Here is an 11,320-nt window from a genome sequence, read left to right as displayed (position 1 = left end):
CACATGACCCAATGCAAGTTTCTGCCTTGTCTGAAATTTTGCAAAGGAAGTGCTTGATTCCTAAATCCATTTGAGCTGAAATTTTGCAGGGTGATTAACATTGATAAATCACCTTCGGATACCAAAAATCAGCTCAATCCTTTCATCTTATCTAGCACGTAGTCAAAGAAGAAGTCTGGGTCCTTTGCCTTTATGCTCCTCATAATGCCCACTGTCGTCTCAGCATCACCCTTTGTAATGAGCTTCATTTTCTCTCTGCAGCAAAGATTGTACACGTCCCGCCTAATAAGTCCGCATTTATCGTATGAACCGTACCTACTGATGAAGTTTTCCACCATTATATGCTTCCTGATTCCAGCCCCTTGCGTAGCCAGTATCTCTGCCCTCGTGCCATCTCCAATCCGTCTGCGTGACCACAAATATGGAACCTCATCGGGTCGAGCCATCACATGGTTGTGATCATCCACGAATGACGCGATGAACCAAACTCCACGTGCCCTGTAGATTTTCACCACCATCTGCGCACCGCACTCGCATCAAGTCTCGGGTATAAGCCTGCGGGTGTGACCCTCCATGGTTATGAATTTGCTCTGCCTTCTCCCTGCCCTAGAGAAAACTAACTGCCTGAACCGTATTATTCCTGAAGCACCCTTCCCTCGTTTCACCTTATCTCTCCTGATGCTGAACCCAGGCTCTTTGGCGTGCTTGTTGTAGAATATGAATGCATCCCCTTGTGAACGAAAAGTCATAGCCATGACCTTCCAATGTGTCTCCAACATCCGCTGCTGGTATTGAACGTCCTCAATGTCCATCTCTGCTTTGTCGTCGGCACCATCAGGACCATCTGAGCCCTCCAACAAAAGTACATATGAAACTACGTCAATTTTTATCATCTATTACAAACTACCGCGTGAGGTACAAAATGTTTGAACGAACCTGGCTCAAGTTATCGGCCCACGGTTCCTCCAAATTATTTTGCTCATTCTCAACGTCTACATCTTCCTGTAAATTAAAAACACACATAAATAATTACACATAATGTACTCTGTCAATTGAAAAATGGAATTAAATAGGCTTCACTTACATTTTCGCTCTTGCCCCATGTTCGTTATTTTCAAAATCCTATGAAGGTAAGATATCATATGATGACCATGATTCGTTATCACTGTTGTCATCATATTCATTACTAGGATCATTATCGGTCCGACTGACCTCATTCGTACCATTATCATCGGCCGTAAATGAGGTTTCTTCGTCCATTTAAACACATGTTACTACCAACACTGCACATCATTGAAAAACACATTATCCCATGTTAAATTCTAAGTTCATTCAGTGGGTCATATAGATGAATAAATTACAACATTTAAGCTATGAGGATTGAAAATGATTTCTTTCTAAACCTAACCTATCGAGATAGGTGGTACAAGGGTTATATGACAAACCTTCGGCGGCGGTGTCGACGTCGCCGGTCAACGCTGATGGGGCCTTGAGGCACGGACCTTCGGCGTGATGCAAGACGGCCGCGCCGTGGAAGAAGACGAATCCACCCACGGGATTACCGGACGGATCCGCGGCGGCGGACGAGTGAGGTCACTGCCGGCGTTGGACGAGTGCGGTGGCCGACATCTGACGTCGGGACGGTTAGAGGCGCCGTGGGACGTCGGGGTGGTTAGAGGCGGCGGACACGGCGTCGATGCGGAAAAATGCGACGTCCATGACGTGGCCGGCCACTTCCCTAATCGCCGACCGCGATGTGGGACACGGCAGGGTTGGAACGGGCGGCGTGGGAGATCGGGCTGGTTAGAGGCGGCGGACGCGGCAGCGATGCGGAAAACGGCCACATCCAAGACCTAGCCGGCCACCGGCGATGGCGGCCTTCCACTCGTTAGCCGGCCGGCGACGATCCAGATCAGCAGCCGCGTGATCGCGGGGCGGCAGGCCTGATCGATCGACGTTTTTTTTCCTCTCGACGGGCAGCAGGCGGGCTCGATCGACGAGTGCCCGTGCAAGTTTTTCTTCTTCTTACATACGTGTATTCGTACGGCCGGGGGTTCGCCTATGATACGGGGTGGGTATATGTTTATGACCAGTCTACCCTTCTATGTTTTGTTTGGGGGAGGGGTGGGTGTACCGAAGCACTTCTCTACCTTTGAACTATAGTTGTACTAACAACATTTGCATGTTATCTATGGATGAATTGTACTATTTTTATAATTATCCTGAGTGTCGTGGTTTTAGAAAAAAAATTAGGACGGATATTAGGGTACATAATTGGATGACCGATTCCGTGTCCAAGTAGTGTGTCCGTTTAGAGAACGGTGCTGGAGCTGATGCCCTTACATAGCAAAGGTAAAAATGAAACTAGAATCTTTGCCTGTGATGAAGCAAAGAACTTCCTTTTCCCTCTCTTCCTCCGAACATTCATTTCTATCAGGAAGGTCATCCCAGCAGCAAGGAAGGAATTGGTTCCAATCCAAGCTCTCACACTTTCGGCTACCTTTCTTATCCACTGCAACTCAGAGCATCTATAAAGTGACTCATTCCCATTTTTGCATCTCAAGAATCAAACACAGAGCACGCACACCAACTCGTGTGTGCCGAGATGGAGAGAGGCGCGGGTGGCGGCGACAATTCGACGAGGGCCGTCGGCATGTGTGACCGACTCCTGACCTTCCTCGCCAAGAACCTGTCGATGAACAGGCCGGGGAGCATCACCGAGGGGCCAAGAGACGCTGGCGCCGGCGGCGATCACAGGAATCACGCAGAGGAGGAAGACGACGAGTTCGCTGTGAAGATCGAGAAAGCCGAGTTCGAGTTCAGCCACGAGGAAGAAGGCCACAGTAGCTTCACGGCCACCATCCTAGAAGAGACAACTGCAGATGTGAGAGCAAGTGATCAGCACAAGCAGGCCACGGCGGAAGCCGGCCATCAGGTGGAGGCGACGGAAGCGGGCGCAGCGGCTGTGCAGGAGAAGAAGCCGAGGAGGTCCGTGACGATAAAGGAGGAGGCCGGCGGAGTCAAGGACAAGGCCAAGAAGTCGCTGTCAAAGAAGAGGCAATCGTCGTCGTTGAGCGGCGGCGGCCAGCTGGTCGGGGCAGGAGGGGAGGACCCGATCCCGAAGCCGCCGCTAAGGTGGGGGCTCCGGCCGAGGATGCCGGCGGCGAACCTGAGGGTGCCGTCCAACATCAATGAGAAGTCGTCCAACTTCATTGAGGAGCGCAGGAGGGGCTTCGGTGCCGGCGGCAAGCCGGGGAAATGAGCTGACGCTCCCAGCACGGTGGATGCTTGCAAGCTGCAATGTTAATACAGTACAGTAATTCATTCGCAAAATAAAATTAAAAAAATACAGTACAGTAATTAAGTGTGTGCGTGTGTGCGTTGGTTGTATCAAGAGAATTTCATGATGAGTCAATTACACCGGTGGTGCTAGAACTTGTGGTGAACGGTCATTTTGATGCTATAGAACTTGCGGCATACATCGAACTGGTGTAAAAACTTAGCTAGGTCGTGCAAATAATTTGGATACGAAGCGGCGCTGACTAGGCTCGCCTGCATGGCGCGGGTCCCGCTGTCAGTGACTAGAAAGCAAAAAGGAGGACGTGTGGTCTGATTTTTACAAAAACACTCTTGTTTTTTTTTGGGCACATTAGAGATCCTGCTCACGTTGGAGAGTTGGCATGATTTCCGCCTCTGTGAATAGTCCGTCCCGCCTGTTAGTACAATATGGAAATTTGAAAGAAAAACTTGAACTTGCTATCATATAGGTGGGAAACAACCGGTCATAGGCACTGCACCAACAACGTCATCACGCCTATAGTTCATCAGTCCTTTGTAATGTAGTAGAACAAAGTCGCTCCTGGAGTTTCTCTTTTTTAGAAATATGTAAAGGTATGTAAATTCTAATCTCACTAATTTATTTATTCTTGCACTATAAATAATACATAAAACGGAAGAAATTCTTTAGAAAATAGTTCACATATTATTTTAAATTATGCATATATCTAAAATAATATTTATGAAATCTAAAAATGTTTTTATACCGTAAAACAATACAAACAAAGCCAATTTTGCACTGCTTTTTTTTAGAAATTGTAGCATATATATAAGTAAAATATAGTACTCCCTCCGTCCCATAATGTACGACGCTTTTTGACACTACACTAGGGTCAAAAAGCGTCTTACATTATGGGACGGAGGGAGTACTATATTATAAGTAATATACATAAAAAATAAATCACATTATAAAATATTGGCATATTAATTTAAAATTTATCCATATGATTACATTATAAATTACAGAAATATTCATGTAATAATATGCATATAGAATAAAATATGTCAAATTTATTTTATATTTTTCTGTATATTTCAGTAAATAGTTATATAAGTTTAAAAATGTTCAGAGTTTTCACAAAATATTGATTGATGAAGTATATAAAAGTGTTCATGTTTTAAGAATTTTTGTTTTTATATACTTTTAAATAATATAATGGAATGCACTTCGTGCGGCCCATTTTGCACTATTACTTTTTATAAGTTTACATAATATATGTAAATTATAATCAAATTTTATCAATTATATATATATATCTAAAAAAAATTCATTTATTAAATAAAATTTATCCATATATTCGAATTATAAATTACAAAAAGCATTCACATTAGAATTTGCATAATTAACAAAACATAAAATTGATTTTTATTTTTTATATATTTAATAAAGGGTCATATATGTTTAAAATGTTCACAATTTTAATAAAATATTCATGCATATAAATTGCTCGTTTTTATAATTTAATTTATTTTGCTAATATGTATATTCTTTGTAACACATGATTATAATATAAACAGATTTTGTAAAAAAAATAACAATCCAAAATGGGTCCCACCAACTGCAGCCCACATAGGACGTGAAGGATATATACATGACGTAGGTTAACTATTGGCGGAAGCTAGCAAACCTACACGTTTCGATTCCCAGTGCTTTAATTTTTTTATAATTTATGACTGGCTGACATATGGAACCCATATGGCCAACATTTTGACACGTGTCAGGGGCTATTTCATTAGGACAATAATATTCGAGTTTCTTTTTGGTAAAATAATAGGCCGCATGTCATCTGTGGTGGCTGACAGCGAGACCTGCGCCATGCAAGTGAGCCTAGTCAGTGTCGCTTCCGTATCCAAACACGATTTGCACCGTATTTGCATGAGCGAGCTAAGTTTTTACACTAATTTGATGTATGTCACAAGTTCTAACACCAAAGTGACCGTTCACGACAAGTTCTAATACCACCGGTGTAATTGACTCTTTTATGATAACGTTTGAGGCATATTAGGTGTGTCATATTAGGTGGGTCATGGCTTCGCTAAGATTTCCAGGCCCAGGCGATCATGATGCGACTCCCCCGCCGCCACCTTTGCCGGACGCCGCTCCGGCCAAGTGTGGCCCCACCTCCGTGCCTCTGCCCACGCGGGGATGCCGGATCAGCAGGGGCCTCGTCCGCGTTGCAACCAGGAGTCCCCTGCCCACGTGGACTCCCAGGTCCCGTCGGTCTTGCCGTATCATACATGGAACGAGTGACCAGGAGTCCCCGGAACCACACGTCGGCAAGGGCCAGGGTTTCCTAGATCCAGCCGCAAGGAAACGTTGGACCAGGCCCACTTAAAGCCTCGTCCCGGGGCGCGCCAGAATCATAAACCACGTGAACAGGTCGATCTCGGAAGCTGAAGGAGGATTACAACTATTCATACCAGGGCGATAATAAGTATCTCGTCCACTTTGGATGTGAGGCAGACATGGTGCGTATTTTGCGGGGAGGGCCATGGCAGTACGAACACAACCCCTTGATCATTGAGGCATATGATGGGATGAGAAAGGTATCTGAGTACATGCTGGATAAAGTCAAAATATGGGTGAGGATTCGGATGTGCCAACGAATTGGAGGACTGAGGCAATAATGAAAACTCTATGTGTGAAGCTGGGAACGTTTTTGCAGGCCAAGATTGATGAGAACAGAGGGAACCTTTTTATTAGAGAAAAGGTCTTAGCCCGATTTTATAAATAAAGCCACACGGCAGCGTCACAAGCCCGAACATAAATACGAACAGTTGGCGAAACATCGCAAATCCACCGAAAAGAAAGCCTGGACCAGGCGAACGAAGGTTTTAAGAGATACATGGCAACCTGCCATACTCGGCGCGCAGACTGGAAGGAGAAAGAAGACATAAACCAAACGGACAAATCAGCGACAATCGAGATCAGACGGCAGGATCCAGCCCGGAGATGTGGGACACCGAAGCCCGAATTTTGGCGATGAGCAAGTCCAGGGCATCCCGATCTTCATCCTTAGTCAATAATCTCCACTGCTGCAAGAGTATACATAATTTGAAAAGCACGTCAGCAGGCTTAGATGGAAAGAACAGAGGGAACTACGTACACATTTAGGTCGCAATGCCAGTGAATCAGCAACTAGAAACATCGGTGGCGATGTTCGCTACACTATAAGAGAAGCACACTAAGGTCGAGTTGGAGATTCAGTATGAAAAACTGCCCAACTTCTATTATACCTACGGATACCTTGGCCACGAGGAGAAATCATGTGGGGACAAAGTTGAAGGGGGGAGGGTGCACCAACAGGGAAATTCATTGGCAAGCTGAGATGTTCACCGCCGTGGCGATTCATGCGGCTCTATGGTATAGTTCGAGCAAGGACTAATCCAATAGCCTACCATGGTCTCGAGATCTCAGTCGAGAGCTAGACCACTTCTGGGAGAGGTCATGGGAACCTCACTGTGCATACAGTGGAAGGACGCCAGGCCTGCCGCCATCGGGCTCATGTAGATCACAAGAGTGGGAACCTAGCCATTGACGAGATGTTAGCAGATCACATGAAGAACATATCAGGAAGGGACAAAGGTGGGATGAATGAGCAGCACTCTGCATAAGACGTCCACCAACATACAACATCATTCCATCCCAAGGAGCTCGGGCATCATACCGGCTCTACGGGACCACTCCAATGAGGTGGAGATGGCCAACGCAGAGCTGCCAAACACCTCTTCGCTGGGCAAGACGAACGCGGGACATGAGGTCTTGTCACCTATGCAAGGAGACGTGGGAGAGGAGTCCATGGTGTTGTACACTAATGCGGCCACCTCGGCCGATTGTGCTCTTTCAGGTACACCAAAGATGAGAAGAATTGAGAAGCAGGAGGGGCCGCACACTTATCCAGCGGGAGAGGACCGTAATCAAGACATGGTGGAGGATACCAACACATCGGAGGCAGTCTGCCAGGGGGCCGCCGAGAAACTAACGGGGCAAATGATGCCCCGTCAGAAGCAATGCATATAATAAGTTGGAACTGCCCGGAGGGGGGGGGGCGGGAACCCCCGGATAGTTCATGATCTCGTGAGTCTTGTACATGCTTGTTCCCCTAACATTGTTTTTCTTTGTGAAACTAGATAGTCAGAAAAGAAAATGAGTAAGTATCATGCTCGTTTAGGTTTTGATGCATCAGATAGTGTTGGTCTTAGTGGAAGTCTTGCCTTGTATTGGCATGAATCTTTGTGTTTGGATGTAAAGACAATAAATGAGAGATATATTGATGCGTAAGTGATGAATGGCACGGGCGATCCACTCTGGAGGCTTAATTACTTATGTCTATGGCGAGCCCCGAAAGGAGGACCGACATCGTATGTGGTCCATCCTCCATGATCTTCACCGACAAGCCAACTTGCCATGGGCAGTGACTGGTGACTTCTACGAGGCCATGTGGGGCTTTAGACACTTTTCGGCAACACCAAGATCGGCAGGACAGATGATCGATTTCTGTGATGTGCTTGAAGTTTGGCCTGGGTGATCTTGGTTTTGCAAGGCTTCCCTATACATATGATAATCGGCGCGGGGCGGGTGAACATCAAGGTCCGCCTGGATGTGGCAAATAACTCCCAGAGGGATCTGTTTGCGCATGCAAAGGTGTAGCACTAGGTGGCTCCCAGTTTGGACCACCTTCCTATTCCGCTTCCCTCCTATGTCACCCCGACTTAGAGAGGCCGGAACGCCCCATATCCCAGCCTAGAGATCAAGTCTTCTGGAATACATCACTGCTTGGCATAGAATAAATCAGTTCTTATTACAGATACTCGAGGTACAAGGATTCTGATATAACAACGGATCACAGAGGCACGACGACACTACGCCTACCAAGGCAGCTCTATGCTAGCAGCGGAACAACTCATGGAAGTGGAATACCTTCTAGTAACGGATCGACAACGACGGTGATGAACTCCATTCTGCAGGGACTCTGGCTGGAACACATATCCTAACTCACAAACTCGGGATCCTCGACAAGCAAGCAATCATGACATGACCTGTAATCTGACATGATATGCCAGGTGAGTACTTTGAATGTACTCGCAAGCTCGCAACAACTAAAAGCAATCAGGACAAACAACAACATGGCACTTACAGGTTAATGATGAGCAAGATACAACTAGAACAATATCAGATGAGCATGATATGAACATGATTCCTGATATGAACAATGATGAAACTAGCATGGAGCATGTTTAAAATATCATGGACCAACTTACTTTGTTCAGAGGTTACCTCGTAACCACCACATGTATCGACTTACCATTATGGACATCACACAATCACCCCAGGATCAATCAAGCTTGGTATTAACAATACCATAATGATCATCACACGGCCGCAAGGAGCTCGATCTTTACCCACGGTCATCACATGACACCATAAAGATAAACCAACTTCGGTATGAACGATACCATTGTGATCCTCTCATGATCACATAAAGATCAACCAACTTCTGTCCTCATCGAACCAGTGTTGTTTATTAGTCAGGTTATTATTACTGTTGACCCATGGTGTGACCTGCTATGAACTGGGCCCATATCCACGGGCGCGACTATCGATAGATTGTACACTCTGCATAGGTTAGTACACTGTACCCACACCACGGAACCCATGGCCTCGTGGTCCCATTTGGGTGGACCAGCGGCGTTTCGACAAAACCGAGCTATTGCACGACACTCTCCGGGCCACTCCGACAAACTCCCCTTTTGGGTTAAGTCATGGGTGGCCCCGAAGTCACCGCGTGACATCATCCACCTACGTGGTCAACGACCATCATGGAAAAACAAAAACGGTCCCAAATAGGGACAATGGTACCATACAACTCGATCACACAAGACTTATGGACGCCTACATGATCAGGGTAGCGCACGCACATAAGCTTTCTTAGTTGGAGGAACCAACTAGAGGCATGAAAATAGACCAAATCAGGGGCCCCCATAAGGCAAGTGTGGCAACACTAGTGAGCTCGATTCGATGGCACTATGACTCAGCCAACAGACTTGTTCAAGTTTGATTAATGTTTAGCTAAACTCGAGTGTTGATGAGCTGAGTCATAATAATAGAATAACATGATGAACTGACAATGCAATATGAGCATGTTAACAACATGAGCATGAATAGGAAGCATAACCATTTAACATACGAATCAACAATAATAAATCATGTAGTCTACTTGATGCAAATGAGCATGGCATATGAATGGTCATGAGTATCACCAACACTTTCATAACTAACGATAATAATGCATGTGAGTATAACATTATTACTAGCATACAGAATAATTACCAGAATGAAACATGATAAAAATAATACTAGCGACTAATCATTTAACTCACTAGAATCAAATGAACATGGTATAAAAATGAGCATGAATACACAAGCATATTAATAGGAACGAAGTATTTAAATATTCAAGTGAAAAACAATGGCTACTGCAAGGCCATCGTGCAAGTGGCTGTCGTGGCTCGCCTGGGGATGAAGGAACCATCAGGGAGAAGTGCGAGAGGCTCACGGAAAGAATCGCCGGAAAAGTTTCTCTCCCAGTAGAGCTGTTTAGGGGAAAAATGTCATTTTTAGAATGTTAGAACATCATGAAAATGGTACGAACGGAATAGGCTTGACGAATAGAGAACGTGGGATTTTGAATCACCTGAATCGGAGTTACGGTCGCGGAGAAACGGTCGTTTGTTCGTTAGGCAGAAAAAGAATAAAAGCATATTCATTTCTGTTCTAAACTACTGAAAGTCCGCTATTTAGAAGTTTCGGACGAGGGGGTGGTAAAACTGAAAGTGCATTTCCGGGAAATACGCTTTCCACAAAAGGAAAGCGCATTCCTGGCCGAAGCTGAAGTAAAATATGCCTTCTTAAGCAGAAAACATATTCTAGCAAATATGTATCCACTTAAACAGCGCGGGCCCGGGGTCAATGCTTCTGTCTGGCCGACAGGTGGGACCGAGGGGGCCACCGGCAGGTAGGGGCAGGTCGTCATCTTTCACCTCTCCTGCTTGCATTCGACCGAGAGAGCGAAGGGGCCTGGCAATGGTTGCTGGAGATCCCGGCCAGCCCCCACGGCGCTGGCCCACCGGCGAGTTCGTCGGGACGATGAGCTCCCATCCAAGAAGGGTACGGCCGCCAAGGAGCTAAGGGTGGAGTAGGGTATTGCTCGCGGCGGACGGTGACCACAGGCAAGCTCGGGCACGGCGCTCCGGTCGAGTAGAAAGATGCCGTGGGGTACTGGGGAGGATTGCAGTGGCGAGGGGAGCTCGTGTGAGTGGGCTAGAGGGAGGTGTTGGGAAGCGATGCATGGAAAACAAGAAAAATTCTATGCACACACAAGATCTATCCATGGAGATGCATAGCAGCGAGAGGGAAGAATGTGTCTACGTACCCTCATAGACCGTAAGCGGAAGTGCTTAGTAACACGGTTGATGTAGTCGAACTTCTTCGTGCTCCAACCGATCAAGTACCGGACATATGACACCACCGCGTTCAGCACACATTCATTTCGGTGATGTCCTCCGCCTTCTTCATCCTGCAAGACAGCGAGGTAGTGGATGAGTTCCGGCAGCATGACGGCGTGGTGATGGTGATGGTGATGCTATCTCCTCATGGCTTCGCCTAAGCACTATGGAAATATGACCGAGGGTGTAAATGGTGGAGGGGACTGCCGCACACGGCTAAACAATTGTCGTGGTTACGTGTGGCGCCCCCTTGATGTATACTATGCAACTTTATTCTTGTAGACACGTGTTGGGCTTCCAAGCGCAGAGTTTTGTAGGACAGTAGCAATTTTCCCTCAAGTGGATGACCTAAGGTTTATCAATCCGTGGGAGGCGTAGGATGAAGATAGTCTCTCTCAAGCAACCCTGCAATCAAATACAAGAAATCTCTTGTGTCCCCAACACACCCAATACAGTGGCAAATTGTATAGGTGCACTA

At 46.2% G+C, this 11,320-nt stretch overlaps 1 protein-coding gene across 1 annotated transcript; it reads left to right on the top strand.

Annotated features, from left to right (window-relative positions):
• Nucleotides 1–2,489: 2,489 nt before the first annotated feature.
• LOC123134527 (uncharacterized) lies at nucleotides 2,490–3,546 on the top strand. The gene has a single exon (XM_044553769.1). The coding sequence runs from the start codon at nucleotides 2,606–2,608 to the stop codon at nucleotides 3,260–3,262; it is 657 nt and encodes a 218-aa protein (XP_044409704.1). The 5' UTR covers nucleotides 2,490–2,605; the 3' UTR covers nucleotides 3,263–3,546.
• The last annotated feature ends 7,774 nt before the right edge of the window (nucleotides 3,547–11,320 follow it).

Source organism: Triticum aestivum, chromosome 6B (genome assembly GCF_018294505.1).
Source record: "Triticum aestivum cultivar Chinese Spring chromosome 6B, IWGSC CS RefSeq v2.1, whole genome shotgun sequence".
Taxonomy (NCBI): Eukaryota; Viridiplantae; Streptophyta; class Magnoliopsida; order Poales; family Poaceae; genus Triticum; species Triticum aestivum.
Note: the sequence above shows the minus strand (reverse complement) of the source record. Positions and strands in the feature narration are given on the sequence as shown.

Excerpts from the sequence above, each read along its gene's own strand:
- LOC123134527 (XM_044553769.1), top strand. The coding sequence starts at position 2,606 with ATGGAGAGAGGCGCGGGTGGCGGCGACAATTCGACGAGGGCCGTCGGC.